Here is a 23154-nt window from a genome sequence, read left to right on the forward strand (position 1 = left end):
ATTCATTTTTTTCACTCAAAGCAAAAATGATGAACTGGGCGGTTGGAAATAAGAATGTATCCCCCAGTTGTGAGGAATGAAAGATGCCATATCTTTCCTGAATCTCAATCACTGTCATGTTTCCAAAAGTTCCACCAAAGTTTGTCTTTCCTGATTTGAAGGATAGGTCATCTCAAGCTCTTCAAGATTTTAGAGATTTGCTGATACAGTGAACCTCTTCTAACTTGACAATGTTGCCTTTCTTGAGTCCATGCAGTTAAACTTGCTGCTTTGAAATTGAGGAAGGGAACAGACAGTTTCAATTTTTTAAAGCATTTCCCATTGCTGGTTTAAAACACACATGTCTTCTTGGAGAGGATGCTTTGGTTCTTCTGGGGTGGAACGTGATGACCCGTATTTTCCACAGACCCCTGGGTTATAGACAGGTGGAGTGGAAAGAACCCTGGATTGAGGATCAGGATGTTGGATTCTGTTCCCAGCACTTGGGCCACGTGTCACATTTGCCTTTTGGGTTTAACCCTATCTGGACCATGGCAGTTGGAGTACATAACCTTGAAAGTTGGTTCTGGTTCCACTAATCTATGATTCATTCATTTTTTGTGTGGGATACACATATACAACTTAAATTTCATTTCCTGGAGTCCAAGAGTTACAACGGAATTGGCAACTGATTCAAACAACATCCTTCAACACTATTATAAGGTTAAAATAAAGCAGTCCTCTTATGTCTCCCTTAATAGCCACCATTTTAGTTCACAGTTTCTGGCTAGAATATTAAATTCCTTTTTTCATTCCCCACACCACTGATTGTTGCTCCTTTTTTGTTTTTGTTTTGTTTGTTTGTTTGTGTTGTTTGGAGACAAAGGCAAAGTAGGAGGAAGAAGCCATCTCCTAAAAGGTCACTTTCCCACTTCAGCCTTAAGAAACGCGCCTTTTGACTTTCTCTTGGACTTTCCTTCTTTATTGTGTAACTGTGAATTAAAAAATACTGCAACAGTTTGCCCTCTTTCAAATGTTCTACTCATGCTTGTAAACTGCAAATTTCAACTTCCCCATAGGGCTTTGGCTGGTTGTTTTCTACGTGTGACTTCTTTTGATGTGAACATGTTCAAGCTCAAACAATAAAGTATGTTTCTTAGCCAGGCACGGAAAGTAATTGTCAGGTAGACAGTTGTGGCTCAGAAACAGATTCTACTCTTTATTAGTCTGTCAGACTGTTAGTACTTTTTCCCATGTCTGTTTTCCTTAGAAACACTTATTTGATGCCTTAGTCTTCCTTAAATTATAGGTCTGGGTATAGTTGTACTAATCTGAAATTTTGTGTGAAACATTCCAGCTTATAATACAATGGAAAACCTTTTATGACTTGTTAGCTGACTTCTTTTTCGAAATAGCAGAATTTTGGGATGTTACTCCTTTGTTGTTTGGAAACTTGATTGAGGATATTGGTATTTAGAGTAACACTGATTTATTTAAATGAAGATAAAAACAGTATAGATCATCATTATCACTAGGTACCGCAACAATGAGCTATCTGGAAAATTGATTAATAACTATTGATTTGACACTTAAAGACAAGTTATTTTCTAGGAATGGTATATATTTTGCTGGTATAGATAAGGAAAGAGATGCATCTTATTAATAGCCCCTGTCAGTCTAGGCGTAATTGAGACCTCTAGGTTTACTGTCTATAGATTGCTCCTAGCAGAGCTTTCTTACCCTTTCTGCCTTCCCTGCAAGAAACAAATGAATAACCTGGTGAAGAATCCAAGTGACACATGCTTCCTTCAAAATAATTGTGTGTGGTCAGACAAGTTTTTAATCAAGTTTAAGCAAAAGAACTATGTGGATATTTTGTACACTTTTGTGGGACAGACGGCCACCAAGAGCCTCAGTTTCCACATCTGTGCAATGAGAACTATAATGTTCTTCACAGAATTATTGCTGGGAACAAATGAGAAAATGGCCATTCTCTGGGAACTGCAAGGCCTCGTACAATGTAAAGCAATGTTTCTTTTGCGTTTATTGATTGAAGCCAGGTTAAAAAATCAATTTCCTGTTTATGAATCATCTTGGCCCCTAAAATCTTTTACTGTATGTCATGCAGGAGACCCTGCTCGCTGCACCATGTGTCATGCAGGGTGGCCTGCGGGGTCTCAGCTCCCGCTCCCCACACAAGAACACAGGACATGGTGAGGCCAAAAAGGAACACCCACGGAGCCATAGGTAGGGGAGTCATACCACTATCTTCTCTCTGGCGGCTGGGTTGGAGACACAGGAAACAGGAGCCATATGATCCGCAACCCTCACTCGCTGCTTGCAGGCTCAGCCACCATCTTCTTGCTACCCCCCATTTTTCTGCTAGCGCATCCACGGCAGTTATATTAGTGGCCAATGGCTCACTGGTTATAGCTGACGGCCAAGTAGTCACAGCTGATGGCCATCCAATCACAGTTGATGGCCATTTACTACCTGAGCCAGCACCTTTCCACGTGAGGCTGAGAGCCTGGGAAACTGCACTCCTGGGTCTGTCCCCACGGTGTATTTTATTTATTTGTAGTCAGAATCAAACAGTTTTGCAGAAAGAGTGATGCCGTAACCTTGTAACATCAAGGACTATTTCCTCTGCCTTTTGTCCCCCTTATTTCTGACACTTGAAGCTTTATTCACGATTTTTTTCATCTCAGCTGCAGCAAATGAGAGCTGAAACTCTGTGTCTTGCAACAAGGTCTTCAATATACTTTGAGAATCAACTGTCAACCATACTGCCTGCCCAGACAAAGCAACCTTCAGTCTTAGTTCAACCTAGATGGAGCCTGTCAGCTCTTGAATTAACCAGATTTACTCTGGGAGACCAAGTGGCAAAGTTGTGAGTCACTGGGTGGTACCTGGGGGCAAATAGGCCCTGAGGTGATGCTTTTAACAGAGTCTTATCAAGCGTTAGCTCCTTGCTAAGCCTGTTTGCCCAGAGATTTCATTCTAGGATTTTATGGGTTTGGAGCCCTGCCAGAATCTCTTAGTAAATGAATGGAGTGAACATGCCATCTCGTGGCAGTTATTGGGAAGTGCTTAGTGAGATGGAATCTATAGGGTCTGTTCTTACGTATTCAAGGAAAAATGCCCCGTCATAATCCTTTTTTTAAAAATCAGGTATCAGACCTTAATCTTAGCTCACACTGTAATTATATTGTAGTTTTTCTCCTAATCTCCAGCTATGATTGTTGGCTGAAAATTGGTGCTTTGGGGAATGGCCTAGAGTTAAATTATTCTCAGAGAACAAGAGGAAATGTCTGTGTGGTTACCGTTTAGTTTATGGTCAACTCATTAACAGGCTCCTGGGTTCTCCCTTCTATCTCTTCTGGGTATATAACATGATTTCCTTGCTGGCAGATAGAATAGCTCTGCAGTCCCTCATCACATCTGGAAATGACAGTGTCAGGTTGACTGACACTGTCATCCTGACAGCTTCCATCTTGGAAGATTTTCATAAACTCTGTCTTTAGGCTATAACCATTTATTCATTCATTCCATTGACTTTTGTTGTGTTAGGTTAGGCTATAGTATACAGGTCATTAGCGGGACACCGACAGGTCAACAAATAATTAATAATTGGTCTAGGCACTACAGTAAAGAAAGTATGGACAAAGATCATTGAATGGAGAGATTAAACATGTCATTTGGATTTTTTTTTTTTTGTACATTTTAGAGAAACAGAGAAGGAATAATCCCAAACAGAGGCTAAGTGAGAAATGGTATTTTGGTCTTTGAATTTTGCTTGAGATATTTATATCTGAACAACGAGGGTCCATTTGAACAACGTTCCACTGTTGGTTTTTGCAGTAAACTTGGAAGCCAAGTTCACCTGTTTTTTCACTTGTTTTCTTCAAAACTGTCTCCCCATTGTTTTCTTTGTAGTTTGGGAAAGAAATGCCGATCCATAAGTAATGTATGAATTTTCATCTCTCCAAAGTTTTCCAGAATTGGAAGAAGATTTCGAATGTCCTTTGGAAAATGAGGTCTGGGAGATTAACAAAGCAAAAAAAATGAATAGGCAAGGTGCTAAATGTAAATGCACTGGAAAACACGTTTGCTGATTGGAGGAGGCTGATGAACTCTTTGAGAACAGTGCTCAGATCAGTTTTATAAAACATACACTAGATCTGTGACTTGATGTGGAGAAGAGCAAGTAATTCAGTACCATCAGCTTATGCTTCTGTTCTCATAGCCAAATACACATCTGAGGTGTTGTGATTCCATCCAGAAGTATTAGCAGAGATGAGTCTATCTACCACTGCTAAATACACACACGCACGGGGGGCGGGGTGAGAGAGAGAGAGAGAGAGAGAGAGAGAGAGAGAGAGAGAGAGAGAGAGAGAGAGAGAGAGTTTTAGAAACAAGAACCACCTTGGTGTGGTAGTTAATTTGAGAAGTGATACTAAGCACAAGTAAGGAACCAGAGCAATTGAAATGGAGAAGCAAGAAAAGTCAAACATTATTCTTGTGGGACTCCCGAGGAAGTTGTATAGAACCCTTCTTAGAATTGTCCCGCCAGAGTGTGGAGAAGCTGGGGCATTTGTCCGCTGACTCTGGTTCTCCTTTGCCGGAGGGTTGCCCCCAGGTATGTCAGTTCTCCTGCATTAACTCCCCTGCACTTCCTGGTAGTTCCTGGAGCAGAGAGGGCCCTCAGGCAAAGGAGCAGAATCACTGGCCTTCAGGAAGGAAGCTGCCAGCTTGCAGGAAACTGCCTACCAATGCTGCAAGTGAAGTCAAGGTCAGGCTGGGATACAAGTAGGGCATCAACAGGGCCTTCTCTACACACATCTGTAACATATTCACATATTCACGTATATTAGGAAAAGAAAAATCAAGTGAAGTCTAGAATTATAAGGAATTATTGTTAGTTATTTTTAGATACGAGAATGGGACATATGTATCATGCAATGAGAAAGGAATGTAAACCACATTCAGCTGGGTCACAGGTAGAGGTGACTGGGATCCAGTTGACTTAATTCTGAACATCTCCATCACAAGTCTATTGCTTCTGAAGGTCAGGAGAGGTAACCTGGTCATCACTGATGCGTTACTGTATTCTGATGTTGCTGTTTGATATGATACTGGCATTACACTTGCTTTTCACTTGTTATTGTTTGTCTCTTTCAAGAACTAGCCTTCTAAAATGAACACTTCTTGTAAATTGAAAATTCTAGCTTTTGTGCCCTGTTAATGGCTGTGGGAAACTGCTGGTGGAGCTAATAAGACTCCCCTTTGAGCCTTGACAGTAAGTTCTGATTGGCAGAAACCATGAGTTTTTAGACTATCCTAAGAACTAGAACAGAAGGGGCAAGACTTAGTATGTGGGGAAAGCATATTGATAACATGTGTGCATGCATGTGCCCAGAACGCTCCATTTATCAACTGCCTCGGAAGCAAGCACCAGACCACGCACTGAGTAATTTGGTGTGCATTTTCTTGTTTCATTCCTGTGGCAGCTCAAACAACTTTTAGTTGTTATTCCCCGACTCCATTTAAGGAAACTGAACCCCAGAGTGGTTCGTTATGTTGCTCATGGATGAATTGGACTTGAATCCAGGACTGACTCATATTCATTCTGTTCACAAGAGCTTAGTAGAATTTGATAAAGTAGAACTTTAGTTTTGATTTTTTAAGAAAGAAAATAATGAAAAATTGGAGAGGGATTTTTTTCCCTCGACCCGATTTTTGGAGTATTAGTAAATGATTCTATAGACATATGCTGGCAATATTTTATATTATACCATATAGCAAATTTCATGATCTGCAGGTTATGGTTAATCAGGAATTTAGGTCGACCAAAACAAATGATACACTCAACAAGTAGTTGCCTTCTCACCCCAAGGTCTGTATTAGCTACGGCAGTAATAAAACAGTTGATTGACTATGATAGTATCTTCCATTTGCTGTGCCTCTTTGCCAGTTACTGTGCCAAATGCTTTATGTTGTTGTCATTTAAGAGGGAAAATAAGTCACGAATACAGCCCATTATGATAATAGGTGTAGAAAGCGCTGGTGTAAGAATTCAGATCAAGACCCTTCACAGAGGTGTGCAGGTGGGTCTTTCACAGAGCAATTGTTCTGAGGGAACAAGAAAGGGCTGGAACCCAGCTTACCCTCTATTGCCAAGCTGTGTGCCATGCTGCGTGGTGGTACCCACTAGGACAGGCTTGCTTGAGCTAGCAGCAGTCTGGGTCTGGCTAGGGGAGAGAATGTTCCATTCATTTCCCTTCACCTTACAGGTTTTGTATGCCTTACATATGCTAGCAGCTTTATGAGATTATCTTGTTCAGTTAAATCTTCAAAACAGCTCTGGGGAATAGGTATTTTTTTGCTAATTCAGTTTTATAGGCGGCGGAAAAAGGGAAGAACGTATGGGGAAATTGAACTGAATATCTACTCTGTGCTTAGACATTTCATATCAACGCTATAAGGGAGGTTTATGGTTTTTGTTTGTTTTAAATAGATGAGGAACTGTAGGCTCAGAGGTTAAATAACCTGCCAGGTTTACTTCAGTAGTAAGTGACAAACCCAGGATTCAAACGCAAAGCTGTCTTACTCTTGATGCCAATGCTCTTGTACACATATTAGTGTCATAATGGGAATAGAGCAAGGGAGACTTCATGAGGAGCTATCTGTTGAATCAGTTCTATTAATATACATACATATATAATACATATAATATATATAAAATGTACATTATATATAATATATATTTTACATATAAATATATATTTTATATTTATTTGTAAATATATATATACATTTATATGTATATATATGTATATATATATGTGTGTATATATATGATATATTGGGGGTGCCAAAAATGTACACAGTTTAAGAGATGTTATCTGTGTATTACTTTTCGAAGTGGAATTACGGTAGCAATGTGGAGTATGACATTACCTCAAAAGATGGCGTTCATCAAATGCATGCTAGCATCATTCATTGTATTACAATTTTAATGCAGTTTTTTCCTTTCTTAAAATGTGTATACATTTTTTGTCACCCTCTGTATGTATATGCATACACACACGTGACAAATACACACACACATACACACACATACATATTTGGTCAACAAGTCATTACCATACATGAATTAATCAGTTTTCTAAAATATTTAAATAAAATTACATGCAGTTATCTCAGAAATTATGCCAAATAAAACAGGCTGATTTATAAAACATATTACTGTAAGTGTTAATACTAATGATCACTCAGCAGATTATTGAAAAGCTGGGAAGTTCTGTTAGTGGCTTCTGTGTTTCCTGTGTATTATAGTATATTTATTTGGGAATATAGTACTAATAACTTCTTGCAATTCAGAGTAGGTCTGTCCTGACTTATGACAAATATAGATGGCGGACATATTCTGATGCTTTCCCAAGGTCACACTAATACTTTGACCAAAGAAAGCGCAGAGCTGGCACTTTGCCTTGAGACCTTTACTACTTCCTTTCTAAGCCATTCCGCATTCATGGCAAATGAGGTCATGTCATAGGCAGAACAATATGTATGTGACATTCTGACCTTCGCCACAAATATGGGAGTAAGACAGTGTTGTCAATCTGTCGCTAGGGTGATGACCTTGAATGAGTTATTTCTCCTCTTTGAACCTCAGCTTTTCTCACCTATGAAATGAGGGAGCTCATATATATGATTTCTGGCCATGAATGTGGGAAATGTTAAAATCTTCCCAAAACTGGGGTCATTAAAAATCCCATAGATTGGTGGTGACATTGTTAGAAGACGATGGCCATGCCTCCTCAGAATGTTCTCAAAAGTAAGCTTGTCAAAAATATTTACCCCTTTGAAGCACAAGTCATAATGTTTTATATCGAAAGTTTTTATATTGTTTATCAACAGCCAAGGACACTGCTCCCCTGGGGGATGTATCAGACTCACAGAAGGACTTTGTCAGCATTGTCCCATTCTGTTCTCTTCCTACCATTAAGAATCATTGCCATGATAAGGCATTGTTACTGGTGTGCCACATGAGTTGGCGCAAAAGAGATAACACATTTTTATGAAACAGCAAATATTGAGATATTCAGGTGTTTTTTTATCTACATAGAAATCTTTTTTATATACATAGTCAAAGATAGGTAGAGAGATAAAAATTATCTAGTTCTATAACTTTAATTACAAGACGTAAAAGTTTTACTTCTTCGATAGATGTTTCTCCTATCAACATAGGTAAGAGGTTTTTTTTGTCTTATTTTGTTTTAAGGCATCTGAATACCGTGTTTCCCCGAAAATAAGACCTAGCCGGACCATCAGCTCTAATGTATCTTTCGGAGCAAAAATTAATATAAGACCTGGTATTATTACATTATTCAATGGAATGTGATAAAGTTTTATTTACTAGAATATAAGGGAGTCGGGGACAGAGGTCCATTTTGTACTTGATATTCTAAAGATAAGCATCAAAGAACTAAGTGGGTGATGTGGAACTCATTACTTCAACTCAAGGCCCCAGAAATATTAAGGTCTTCTTAAGTAGAAACTATGAAATAAACTGAAATCAAGGACTTAGTTACAGGAATTGAGGCAGATTTACTTTGTGTTTTAAGAGCAGACCTCTGCCAATGCTTCCATGTAAAGAAGAGACCCACTCACAGGGATAAGCTCTTTCTTCATCCCTCCTTTTCTTTGCTGCTGACAAGCTCAGTAGGGTGTGTGCGTCTTCCTTTTGTTTCCACTCATGGCTTTGGATAATTTACTAATAGCTCAACAGCCAGAATCATTGGCTTTTACCCTCCTGAAATTACACAAAAATCCTCCGGTCAATTCAGAGGTGGCACTTATTGGAACTGATACCTACAGCCGAAGTGTACAATTGAATTTTTTTTCTCCTCTCTTTCCCTCCCAGCCCCTAGCTGTGTTTTAGTTGTGTGGCAACCCAGCTGCTGTGGTAGCTGATGTCAGCTCATTTTCACTTAAGCTTAACCCAGGGAAGTTTTCAAGGAGGGCATTTCAGTTTGTGTAATGCTGGGGAAGGCTTCAGTTTGTGTTACCAAATCATTTGTAAAGCTGCAGACCAATGGGCTCCTCTGGCAGGCTAAATGTAAATGTGGATATCACAAGGGATTAGGTTCCAGAAGGATGTGGCTTTAGGGACTTTGTTTCTAACTTCTAGGAGCTTAGCAAATGAGCCTCAGCCTTATTCTCTTGACTGCTGAAGTTCTCTCTGCAGCAAAGGAATAAAAACTGTCCAAAATTACCCTAACTTTAAAGGAATAAGAAGTATCTAAAAATTACCCTAACTCCTGAATATCAGAATTTTGTCAAATGCTTGATATAGCTCTTCTGAGGAAGGACCAGCGTTTTAACTTGGTGCCTGAGCTGCAATTGGGAGGAAAGAACTTCTTTAATCCAGCAGAGGGCAGAAGGGAGTTTTAGCTTTTGGTCACCTTTGACTATCCAAACAAAACTGTGACAATCTAAGGCAAAATTTAGAGGCACGTTTGTAAACAGATTATCACCAGCCTGTTAATACACAAGTTATTCTGACTGTATTGACATGTTCCAGCTACTGCTCTCAGAGCCAGTTTGATCCTATCTATGCAAAAGGATGTATAGATTATTGAGTGGTTTATGCCTAAGAGGGGAAAACAAATAACAATACCACTTCTATTCAAGTCAGATCTTCTTGACTAACCATTTATGTTTATGGCGCTCCAATGCCAGAATATTTGAAATAATGACGAGTAAATTATTTCATTATCAAATGTTTCTGTTTTATAGTAAATACACCTCCATGTAAGTCTATAAAAGAATGACAGTGGTTTTCACAACCTACTCTGGCTTTTGAGAAGTCAGTCTTTCCTTCCATAGTGAAGCTACAACTTCGGGTGGCAGCGTTTGCGACATTGTGAAGATGAGGTTAATACTGAAACATGATGACAATTAAGAAAGGAGTCTTTGTCCTGGTGTTTATGTAATTTTAAATCCCGATTGCAATTTGGGCCTCTAAAAAGCACTTTTAAAATGAAAATAACTGTCCCACGCTGAGTTGTAGTGATGGCTGTTTTTCTTGAGTAGTATGTTATTGTCCTAGGTTGGGTTCCTTAGGAAGCAGCTCCTGAAATGGAGTTAGGATGTCTATTAAAAAGCACCCTTGGAATCAGCACCTGTGGAAGGTAGGGGAGGAAGCAGGATCAGGCAGAAGGAGAAGGTGGATTTCCCTGCAGGCCCAGTGTCAGCCTCAGCTGGTCCCTCAGGGAACTCTGGATTCAAATGACTCTAAAGTATCCTGAACCGGGGCACTCCTACATTGACCAATTATTGGATATGTACCCTCCACCCGCAACCCAACCACAAGACATAACCTTGGTTGAGGTGGCTCTTTGCAGCTGAGAGAGCCCTTAAGGGATTGCGCTGACAGCACTCCTAGCAGCTGAGACAAGAAGTCCTTTACTGAAGAGGGATCTGGGTGGCACATCACAGCACAGTTGGTGTGAAAAACAGCCCCCAAACTCAGGTACATTAGATTTTCTTTTTGATAAATTGTTGACTCTCTAACATTGGTAACTTATTGATTGCTTTAAAAAGAAAGTGATAGCGTGCTCTATATTTCAATCTGTGTGGAAGGAAATGATATTAAACAAAAGACTTTTTCATGGTTACTGTGGTTTGAAAAATAGGAGTTTAAAGAATGTAAAAGCACATTTTTATAAATGAGAGTTAAGTTCTGCAATATAGTGGTAGCATAAACACATATACGTGGTTTATTTATTTGCCTTGGGATTGTTCTATGAATAACAAATTGTTGATTAAAGGTAATTACAGTGAATAATGGAATTGTGGTTTGTGGTAGTTCTTTGCTCTCTTTGAGGAAAAATTGTTAAATAAGTTACAGAGAGTGATGATGGTAGTTTGTCAGATAATGAAGTACAAGTGCATGTATAATAAAAAGGAGGCAGGGAGAGTAAATTTGTATATTTGTTCACAGAACAGTCATTTATGTCTAGCCTTTATTTAAGCACTTCATGCGTAAGCCCTTTAATTCCATCTATTCCTTTGCCATTCAGTCATAGCTTCAGTTGTGTGCCTACTGCGTGCAGACCCCATGCCTGCTTAGTACGTATTTGAGACACGGTTCTCACTCTCAAAGAGCTCACAGTATCATCAAAAAATTCCATATGTTATATTAACACCAGTATCATCAAAAAAGTATACAATTTGGGAAGGTGTGAAGCTCATGGTGCAGGACATGAGTGTTCTAAAATTCATTTTTTTCTTGAAAGCGCCAATATTTTCTCATTGCCAATGAATTTTTCCTTTGTTTTCATTAAAACAGTCTCATTGTGGTCATTTTTTACAAAAATATCTATCAAAATACCCAAGTCTGAATATCCATATTTTACCAGTACTTTAAAGTAAATATCCATATTTGATAGTGATTTAAAGTGAATATCCATATTTTACCAGTTCTTTAAAGTAAAAATGGTATTCTGTGAGCAAAGCAGCTAAGTTAGCCCACACCTCAAAGAGTCGCATGAGTGCTTTTCTTAAAGACAGCTTTTGTGTTTCAACATGAAGAAAAGTCCTTTATGGTTACTTTCTATTTTCATCACGCAGACTATAAGAAAGGTGGCTCAAGAGTTGCGATTTAATAAAACTAATTAATCCTTTTTTTTCCATTCAAGATTTTCTTTAGTGAAACTGGATTTTCTTTTTTTTCTTCTTTTTTTTAATGCTAGTGCATATCAGTGCTAACAAATCGAATGACTGCTCGTGCAGTTTGGTACCATTGTCTTGACGAATGATAAGGCATCAATGATTTTGCCCTCCATTGCTTTTGTACCATCAGTTCAAGTGTCAACCCAGTGAAGAAAGCAGACAGTGCATTAGTAGTATTATGAAAAGAATTATGACCTCACTGCACCCTGAAAGTGTCCCACTTTCAATGTCCACAGCCCACATTGAGAATGACCAGTACAGAGAAAGGTTTTAAGCAGGGAGCACCAAGGGGAGGGAGATTGCTTCGGCAAGACAAGGAAGAGCCTGGCTTTATGGGATTGCAGCAGAGATGGACAGCAGGGAAGGAAGAGTTGAAGCTCACTGAAGTTTTCAGACTGGGTGACTGAGTGGATGGCAGTACCACTAACCAAGGTGGTGACAGGAGGAGCCCTGGTTTATGATTGAAAATGATACGGCTATTACTGTGAGAGAAAAATCGATCATGATTCTCCCGCTTGAAAAAGGATGGATTGGAGCACAGAAGAGAAAGAATGAAGTGCTATTAGCTGGGTTTGTGCCGGAATAGAAGATCTGATTTTGTACTGATAATATATAGTGATTTCTGGAAGCTCGGCACATTCTATATTGATGAATAAGACTCTTGTGCTTGCTGTAATAGCGTTTTCTCTTTCTATTTCTAGGAATGGTGCAAAAGCTGGACCAAAAACTTCCAGTGGCCAATGAGTACCTGTTGCTCTCTGGAGGAGTCCGGGAAGGTGTGGTGGACCTGGACTTAGATGAGCTCAACGTCTATGCCCGGGGGACTGACTACGATATGGACTTCACCCTTCTAGTGCCAGCTCTTAAGCTGCATGACCGTAATCAGCCTGTGACACTTGATATGCGCCACTCAGCCTTGTGCCACTCTTGGCTGAGCCTTCGGCTCTTTGATGAAGGTACGATCAGTAAATGGAAAGACTGCTGTACCATCGTAGATCACATCAATGGTGCCACCAACTACTTCTTCTCCCCAACCAAAGTGGCCGACTGGTTCTATGACTCCATCAGCATCGTCTTATCCGAGATACAGAAGAAACCCCAGCGAGGGATGCCAAAGGTGGAGAAGGTAGAAAAGAATGGGACCATCATCTCCATCATTCTGGGTGTAGGGAGCAGTCGCATGTTGTACGATATTGTCCCTGTGGTATCTTTCAAAGGTTGGCCTGCAGTGGCCCAGAGCTGGCTCATGGAGAACCACTTTTGGGATGGGAAGATCACTGAGGAAGAGGTCATCAGTGGGTTTTACCTGGTGCCTGCTTGCTCCTTCAAGGGTAAGAAGGACAATGAATGGCGGCTGTCCTTTGCCAGGAGCGAGGTGCAGTTGAAGAAGTGCATCTCTAGCAGCCTCATGCAGGCCTATCAGGCCTGCAAAGCCATCATCATCAAACTCCTGTCCCGGCCCAAGGCGATTAGTCCCTATCACCTGCGGAGCATGATGCTCTGGGCCTGCGACCGACTTCCTGCCAACTACTTGGCTCAAGAAGACTATGCAGCCCACTTTTTGCTGGGTCTCATCGATGACCTGCAACACTGTCTGGTCAACAAGATGTGCCCCAATTATTTCATCCCTCAGTGCAACATGCTGGAGCACCTCTCAGAGGAGACGGTCATGCTCCACGCGCGGAAGCTCTCCTCCGTCCGCTCAGACCCCGCAGAGCACTTGCGCACCGCCATCGAGCACGTCAAGGCAGCCAACCGCCTGACCCTGGAGCTCCAGAGGCGAGGCAGCACCACCAGCATCCCCTCCCCGCAGTCCGACGGAGGGGACCCCAGCCAGCCTGATGACCGTTTGGCCAAAAAACTGCAGCAGCTAGTGACTGAGAACCCGGGGAAGTCCATCTCTGTCTTTATTAACCCTGATGACGTCACAAGGCCTCATTTCAGAATCGATGATAAATTTTTCTGAGCATTTTGCTGCCTCTTCGTTTGTGTTTTCCCCTTTCTGATTCTAAAACTATCAATGTGTGGTGTGGTGTGTGATGCTGTCTTTCCATTTTTGTTTTTTTTGTTTCTTTGTTTGTTTTTTTTTACATATCCAGCCTGGATTGGATCTGTTAAGAACACATTTTAAATCTCCTGTTTCTGCAGGATGGTGCAGGCTCTGAAGCAGTATGTTACTATTTCATATTCTGCCTCTGGTTTTGTTGTTTACTTTTTGTAATTGTCACAGTTTTTTGTTTTGTTTTGTTTTGTTTTTTTAAGGAGAACGTGAGCCATAGGTGAAAATGCCCATGAATTCTCTTGCTTTTTTCTGTTTTGTACTTTGTACAGATTTGTTAATAGGGATGGGGAAACAAATCTCTGATACTTCAGGATTATTTTTTTTGTTTTGTCTTTTTTTTTTTTTAAATGAGCTTTCATCATGACAGATATGTGAGAATCATCTGAACCTGGGAACTACCTGGTATAATAGCTGGATTGAATTCTTTTGACCAGTGGCCAGGGTACTTTTCCCCTTTCCACCAAACAATGTAGACTCTGAAAGTGATAATGCTACAAATTGTATTTGGAAGCATCTTCATTGAATGTAATTGTCCTCAAATCGGAACTTTGGATGGTTTGGAAGGTTTGTTTGACAACTTTCTAAACAGAATTAAGGTTTCCAAATGGTAGTTTTAGTGAGTGTAATTATTTGAAGCCTTATTTAAATCCTGTTAAAGAACATACCATTATAATTGTTATTTGCACTAATGAAATCTTTGCCATTGTCAGAGTTCCAATGTGTGTGTTTCAATATAAATTGACATCCACTGTTGAAATGCTGTCATTTTTTTCATGTAGCCCGTTTCTTTCAATCAATAGAATAATTCTTTACATCTGTTCAGTTCTGCTTTAATTGTGGGGTCCTGTTGTCCCCTCTTTGATATTCCTGGTTCCTATCTTACTGAGAGAAGTTTTTAAAGCTTTACACCTGCTAAGTGACTTTACCTGATGCTGGGGAAAATATATACTTGATAGAAGAGGTCTTTGTAGGTCTTTCTTTGGGGTTAGAGGGGTAAGCTTTTTTGTAAAGTTTCTTTGCTTCTAAGAGTTTTAAGGAAAACTGGCAGGAAGAATTTATAATCCCCAAATAGAAGATACCTGTTCAAAAGTAGGTTTCGCTATAGAGAAGGAACCAGGACATGTCTGTGGGGTGGCAGAATTGGTGTCAAGGTATTCTCTTTTCATGAATGAAATTACTTGCCAGGTTTTGGTGCCACAAGCTTTAGTTTCCTGTTTTGGTATAGACTCATGGCAAACGTGTTTGAGAGGTCAGGGAACCTTCTGATCTCTCAAAGGGTTACAATGATGTCTGCTGTTGGAAAAGGTCAAGCAACGTTTTAGTTTTGATCTTGAATGTCCAGACTTGAAGATTCTCTTTTGGCCAATTGAAATCAGGCATATGTGGTCGGTCTTGGGTTTTTGCATGGGAATTAATGTAATGCTTATAAATGAAAATGAAATCCTTTAACCATCTAGTCAAACACAAAAACAATAATAATAATAAAAAACATACTGGCTTTGGAATTTTGTTGTTGCTATTGTTAGTTTGTAATCTGGAAATTATTTTCTTATTAGTAATACCAACAGTAATTTTCAGTAAAATTGGGGATTGCTATTGTCTTTGAGGCCAGATGTTCATGTAGTGAACACCCAGTGTTCTTTCTTCCCTTTCCCCAGTTTTCCTACTAGTACCTACCTATCCTCCACGTAATCCATGTCCTTCTTGGGAAATGACTTCATCCCCAGCTCCAGACTGCACTCGGATTGGTGTAGGCCAATTGACGTACCATTGCAATGGCCACAATCATCAATCAGGGATTGGGCATGGAATGTGAGCTGCTCCAATTAGAGACGTATTCAGGATTCTAGCTTGGGATGCTGGGCAGAGGCATGCGTTCTAGATACTGAAGAAGAAGCACTTGGCCTCTAGCGCTCTGACAGCTATCTCATAATCATGACTAGAGCCAGCATGTGGATGAAACCGACATTGGTTCATACTATAGAAAGATGGGGGTAAAAACAAAACAAAGCATGAGTCACCAGACACTGCCCTGCCCCCTCGCCAAGTCTAAGACTTCTCTTCCCACTGGATTTTCTAGTTAAATGAGTCAACACTTAGTTCTTTTAGCAGTTTGAATTTGGTTCAGTTCATCGAAATATTTAACCTGGTATACCAAACTATTCCAGTGTATTTAAACTATTTAAATTGATGTGTGTCTCTTTTTGGGGTAGATATCAAAGATAATCCATATAGTTTATCTAAAAGCTGTTATTTGCTATCTGATTTAATTAATTCCAAAGAATATTATAGCCTCTCTAATAAATATGTACCTGGTCAAGTCTTAAGATTTATGCTTTGATCATTATGCGAAACTTCCTAGGTTAAAAGAAATTGTTATACACCACTGAAGTAGCAAGCATATTCAAAGATGTTGGCTACCTTTAAAGTCAACTATAAACTGCCATAACTGTGTTTTGAATTGGCATCTCAAATACAATTAACAATATTTATGATATTTTAAATGCTGTGCTTTCCCACAAAATTTCATTACAGGTGTCATAAGAACCTAGTTTCAGTGATCTTCCTGGTACTTTTTTTCCCCTTTCTTTTGCCATCTCTAATCCTAGTGAAGAACACTACAAATTCTCGATTGTACTTCACTTAAAAAGTTCAGAGGTCCCTAGGATCTAGTCATTTTAAAATTCTTTTTTAATTCCTGGAATTTGCTATCAGTGCCATGAGCCTGAGACTCTTAGACCAGAAATTGTTGAAAATTGCTAGAAATAGGATGTGACCTGAAACTTTTCCTTGTCTGAAATTTAGAAAATCTTTGAACTGCTAACCTTTTCTTCTGATATCCAGAAGATTGGTTAAAATCACTTCTGTTTCACGTACAACATAAGATGCCTTAAGATTGGAGTCATACTTTCAACATTACTTATTACAGATTTTTTGGGATGTGGGAATTTACAGGCTGTAACTCAACAAGTTTTCAATTCACCGATGGGACCTGGTTTCACATATTGTAAGAGGAGATTATTTTCTACTCTCTGTTTTTCTTATCTGAAATGGAAGTTCCAAATATGAAAAGAAAAGATTGGTTTTAGAGTGGATGGAGTCAATTAGGATCAGACATTTTAAAAGGAAGAATATCAAAAAAAAAAAAAAAGGAAGACTATCCCTGAAATTTACAGAATTATTTCAGAGGAAATGAGAGGCAGGCATGCATGGCTGGTTTTACTTTCAGGTGCAGCTGTAAGGAAGCAGGGAGGAGGCTTCTGGGGTTAGGTGAAGAGTTCCTAGTGACTTGCACCACCCTCTTACACACGCACGCGTATACTCGTCTTCACACCACTGATTGCAGGTTTCTTTAGGGTGACTGTTTTGTAACACTTCCTGGGAGGATTAAGCCCATAGCTTATTCACACTTAGCTGGTCATAGCTAAGTGTTGATTATTTTGGATCAGATCATTACCTTGCTGAGAAAAATGTCCTGACCTGGAGTTCAGCCTTGGATGGGATTGCTGAGAAGGAAAAGGAAGCTTGTGCTGGACTCAGGTCAGGGGGCTTCCTGCTGCCCCAGAGCTCTGCAGTGGTCTTCAGGGAGGTACCTGGACTTCCATCCTGAGAAGCTGTCTCCAGAACCTTCTCTCTGGAGTCGCCCAAGGGCTGCTTGTATGGCTGTTTTATTTCCCAGCTCATTTCCCAGGTCATTCATAGGGTTCAGGGAAAGACTTTTCTCTCCCACTCCCCGTATTCTGACCTGGAGGATAAAACTTTTTGCCATTAAATGGAACGCTAACTACTACTTATACTCAAGGAAAGATGGGCATCACTTCTTGTTACTGTTACTTTATTAGTATCAGGAAAATACATATGCATTTTTAAACTGATGGAACTGATGTAATTAATGCTCCTATCAGAGGAAAATAGCCGGTTTAAAAAATGTTCCTTTTATGCTGTAATGTTCTCAAGAGGTAAACAAAGAATGTATGATCTAAACATTGTTTAGAATAAATATTTGCCAGTGGAGAATTATTTGTAACATGTCTAAAATTCTACCTGCTGTTAATTAGCTGGAAAATGTAAATTTTTACTTTTTAAGAAAACGTACATTATATACAGTAGAAAACAAGCTGTAATAATTTAATGACAATGATTGTGTTTCTTTCTCTATGCCCATTTTATAGTGATACCCTATTAGCAGTGCATTTAAAAGCAGCATGTTGCATAGATTGTGCCATTTACTACATGGCACTGAATTTTTCAACTAATGTCGTATGACCCTGATTTTCTAAGTTTGAGTGGCAGTTTTCAATCTCCAGTTGGGTCCTGGCATTCGTCAAACATCGGAAGACCATATGCCCGGGTCTATGTGCTTAAGAATAATGCAGAAACTTCATAAAAGTCAAATATTTATCCCCCATGTAAAAGCACTGTTATTCAAAGATTTCTAAAGACATATTTAGCCTTATTTTGGAATGGCAGCTGAGATGAAAGTGTTTGCATTTCTAGACCACTTTCCATTTCTTTTCAGGATGAACAGACTCTTACTGTGACTTTTTTTAGGGTCACACACATTGCTACATGTTTCATCTGCCATCTTCTGCTTCACCAATTACAGAAGCTAAAGAGAGCTAAAAATGGGTAGAGGCTAAAAATGTCTCTTTGACTTTGCATCCTTACTTGTAAAATGAAGGCTTAGGGTAGCTGTTCCCTTCCTTTCTGGCTTTTCCAATCTAAAATTTGCCTATGTTGGCAACATCTCAATTTTAAACTTGTAAATTCTCTATGTACACACCTGAAATTAATCAATGACAACTTATGATTGGCAAGTGGGATTTGCAGACCCAGACAGGGCCTCGAGATGAACTGAGGTGGGTGGAAATGGCAGATAGTGCTCAGATAGGCCACATTAATGAGAGGACATTGCTTTTGCTTATCCTTTTCCATACCCCCTCTCCACTACTTCCTCTTCAGGGTGGCTTTATTCTGAGAGCTCCCCAAGGCCAGTGTCAAGGTCCTAAGTACAGATCTCTCTGCCCTCTGCACAGCTGTGTTTGTGACATTCTACAAAGCTATGGTTTACAAAAGGACTTTACTGGTCACTAAATATAGTTGGAGCATTGACCTTAGCAAACACACATCAGTTTTGTTCAGCTGTTTTTATACAAAAATTCTGGGAGAAATAAAACCATTTGGGAGTTTGCATGACAAGAAGGTAAGACTATATATATATTGGCTATATCCTCCTTTTAAATTTGATCTCTACCTACTGGGTGTTCACCTTGTGCTGGAAACGTTGGGGTCAATGTCTCCTATCATAATCCTGTGACTCTGACAAGACCACAGCATGACTCCAGCCAGCGAGACTTTTTTTTTTTTTTTTTTTTTTTTTTTTTTTTTTTGCTGTCATATTGACCTTCCAGTCATCTTGTGTGTTTTTATGCTGATAGTGTGGATGAGCGTCATAGCAAAGTGTAACAGAGAAGAGGACAAAGCGACACAGTCCAAGAGTGGGTTTCTCCTCTTCACAGTGAAGGTCCTGGACTAGAAGAACTCTGAACTTTGGCATTAACTGCCTGTGTTTTCTATACATTCCATGCCCAGATTCAGTCCTCTCGATTGTTCTAACAACAGCTATGTAGGACGTTGAATGGCCCCAGGTCTTTACCTGAAATTCTGTTTTCTACCCCCCACCTTAAAATATCCTGCAATCTTTTGATAAAAACCTTATGCTTTAATCTCTCCTAGTAATATTCTTAGACAGCCTCTTTTCACTTTCCTATTATGTGTGAGAGAATCACTGTGTTCTGAGTATTCCTACCAGCCAGCCAAAAATATTTTGACAAGCTTTTCTGAGGTTTGTATTATGAAAATTATAGGTATTAGAGGGTTTTAAAAATAAATTTACAGACTATGCTTGTTCAAACTACACATTCTCTTAATTCCAAAGTACTATTATGCAAAACCCTGCCCGCCCCCCCGCCCCCCCGTTAAGAATCATTTATCTACATGGAAGGACAAGTAGATATTGAAGGACTTCTCTAATTTTCTTATGCCTGAATTGATCTCATAAAAGTACCTGTCTCCCTGGAAAGAAGGATTCACAAAGAAATATCTGTAGCTGGTCGGTCCACAGTTTTTGTTCAAGTCTTGAATCCCCACGGTGGAGTTGGGCCACGTGGAGTTTTAGCCTCGTGAAATGGAAATGAGTGTAGGGGGAACACATTGTCCCTAGATGCTCAGATTAAAAAAAAAAAATTCTAGCTATACCCACACAATTGTGTAGTATGGTATTAGGTTAGTTCAACAAAATGGGAACCTTTGTCCTGCATCTGTCTTTCAGAGCACTGAAGGAATGAATGTACCTTTAGTTAGTGACCTCACATTATCTAGCCTTGTGACTTTATTCTGGTTACTTTCACTCTCTAATTCAGTTTTTCCAGTTGTTATTTGAGTGCAATTTGAATGCGTTGGATTTTCAATGTCCACCGTAGGAAACACCACAGTGTCTGGCAACGGGCCTCCAGATCCCTCACCTTTGGCTCAGTGGGGCGTCTCTATTTTTTTCTGCCTTACATGTTAGAGTTCCCCATAATAAGTTATTTAAAGAAAAGGTGTCACTCTCTTAAATATTTAAAAACATGCAATGAGATTATTTCTAAAGGTCTTTCTAGATTTCGCAAGGGTCAGTAGTTCTGGAAAGCAAGTGTTAAATCAATGTGTTGGGGAGTGAAAGAAGAGTGGATAACATTTCAATACTTAATTATTCATTCAACAGACATTTACTGAACACCTCAGTAAAAGAGAAAGAACAGTTTCCAGCCTCGTAAAGTTTTTAGTCTAGTGCAATGGAAGTGAATGTTAGGGGAGAGCATCAGCCCTAGATTTTCAGATATAAAAAGTAAGTCACACGCACAACATTGTGAAAGTAATTAATGCCACCGAACTGTGCACTTAAAAATGGTAAGTTTGTTTTATACGTATATCATCAAAATTTTACAACAAATAAGTCATGAAAACTTCATAATTTAGAAGATGAAAACAAAATTGGGAAATTATTTTTCACATATCTCAGCCCATATTGTCACAGTGAATTAGGGTTTTTCAACCTTGGAACTATTGACATTTTGACCAAAATAATTCTTTGTTTTAGACAGCTACCCTCTGCATTGTAGGATGTGTAGCAACACCCTGGGTTCTATTCATTATATGACAATAGCATCTTGCACCTCTCACTTGTGACAGACAAAAATGTCTTCAGACACTGCCAAATGTACCCTGGGGAACAAAACTGCTTGTAGTTGAGAACCATTGCAATAAATAATTCTACTTACTTTTTATTTCCTGGGGGTGGAGACAATCTCAGGTTCATTTCCATGACTAGCCAAAAGTAAATAAATACCTAGGAAATGTTGGTTGAATTAAATTTGCTAGAGCAGAGTATAGATGAGTCTTTCCATAGTCCTTCATCACTTTTATGTTTATAACTATTAAAATATTTACTCAAGCAGTTAACGAGCCAACATGTCCCAATGTTTCAGGTATTGCCAACGGGCTGTTGAGTTATACTCTAAGGTGTAGCTTGTCCCTCCAAGGAACTTACAGTGTATATGGGGAAATATTGTGTAGGTGAATGTGTAATAAGCAAAAAAATAGTTATTTGCAGAAAGGGTCAAATGAAAGATGAAATAATTATTACTATTATCACAGGAGTTAAGTTTAGACAGAAATCTTGGGATGTTTAAGGAAAGCTTTGAAGGATAAGAGGATTTATAAAACTATGGAGATGGTTGGGAAAATCTTGTAGAATAAAGGGGAATCTTGGAGGTATGGAGGGAACACATATGGGAATGAAGGATAAGAAATTCAGGTAGTTCTGTTCTTTCATATATTAATATCTGAAAAACGTTGCCGGAACTGAAGTTTAACCTTGGAAAACATATCTGCTGCAAATTAGTGTGGAAATGGAACCTCACTTCTTGTTTTAACTTTTGACAGCATGGGAAGTGTATAAAGCAGTTTGACAGTACTTGAGATTCAAACATAAGTTGTCACTGAAATGTCTTTTGAGCTGAATAAGTTTCACATATAGACACTGTTTTGTCCAGTTATTTTTGGTTGAATTTATTAGGAAACATCATCAAGTTTGTAGCAACAGCTAATTTCCAAAGCCATTCAAGGTTTAACAATAGCCTTTGTTTTTCTCATTCAGAAAAATTTTAATCATAGCCCTATGCCCCAAAAAGTTTACCAGTGCTAAGTTATTAAGTTTCTGTGTGGTGGGTCAATTAAGTCTGTCCAACTTCTCATTTTGAATGAAAATGCTCAGAATTGCCAGTGGTTACATCCACAAGGACATAAAGTTCACTGTTGATGCCACTGTATTTATAATACATGATCAAATATTGTCCCTAGAGGACCCACTGATGAATAGTCCAATGAATAAAAGGTTTAAGTATTTTTACAAGTTTTGTAAAGTTATCAATGTAAGTTTTTGTTCTGCTCCACACGTATTTTTACCATCAGTTGTCACACATCTTGGCAGATTCTACTTTAGAACGTACAGAATTAGTGTTTTTCTTAACGTCTTTAAAAATGTTTTCACCTGTACGTTTTTCCACACAGACTAATGTTCCATCCCCTCAAACTCTGTGTTGATTCCTCAAATAAAAAACAGCAGTATCGATAATACCTGTGACTCATCAAGAGCCAAGGAACACCACTCAAAACAATTTGTTTTGTTTTTAAATTGACTTGATTTTGCTCCCAGTATCATTTTGTCATCTGTTTGGATTACCCCTTCCCATGTTTTTTTATTTTCTCTAGCATTGAAATTCCACATTAGGATAGGTTTTCGTTTGACTGGTCTGTGAAATACTTATTCCCTGGAGTTTCACTTCAACATATATATTCAAGACTTTTAAAAAAAAATTTAGAAAGCTTTCTGAAGATATAGTTTTAAATATTTATATTTGTTTTGATTTATTTTTCCTTTGGATTCTATCAATACCTATATTTCATTTTTTTTTGCTGGTCTTTCATATCTGTCAATGTCTTAAAATCTTTTTTTTCTTATTTTCTGTTTTCTTTATTTCTTACTATTTTTGAATTTTCTTTGCTTTCTATCTGTCTATTCTTATCTTCCTTCTAATTTACTCCATTTTTTTGGAAACAATGTCAAACTTATGGAAAATTTCAAAGTACAGTACAAAGACATTTTTCCCCTGAATCTTCTGAGAACACATTCTAGATATGATGTCCCATCACTACCAAATACTTATGTGTATTTCCTACTAACAAGGAAATTGTCCTACAGAACCATAATACAACTGTGAAAATGAGAAAATTGACATTGATATATTGTTACCACCTAATCCCCAGAC

At 38.9% G+C, this 23154-nt stretch overlaps 1 protein-coding gene across 2 annotated transcripts in view; it reads left to right on the forward strand.

The window, feature by feature from the left end:
- MB21D2 (Mab-21 domain containing 2) overlaps positions 1-16919 on the forward strand; it is a 103981-nt gene extending 87062 nt beyond the window's left edge. The window contains exon 2 of one of the 2 annotated variants that reach the window (XM_081071771.1): positions 12423-16919. In XM_081071771.1, coding sequence (XP_080927897.1) covers positions 12423-13687 — 1265 coding nt within the window. In that variant the 3' untranslated portion in view covers positions 13688-16919. The remainder of the gene's footprint in view (positions 1-12422) is intronic. The other variant, XM_081071772.1, reaches the window with a different exon arrangement.
- Positions 16920-23154: the final 6235 nt, after the last annotated feature.

This window comes from Rhinolophus hipposideros (genome assembly GCF_964194185.1).
Source record: "Rhinolophus hipposideros genome assembly, chromosome: 2".
Taxonomy (NCBI): Eukaryota; Metazoa; Chordata; class Mammalia; order Chiroptera; family Rhinolophidae; genus Rhinolophus; species Rhinolophus hipposideros.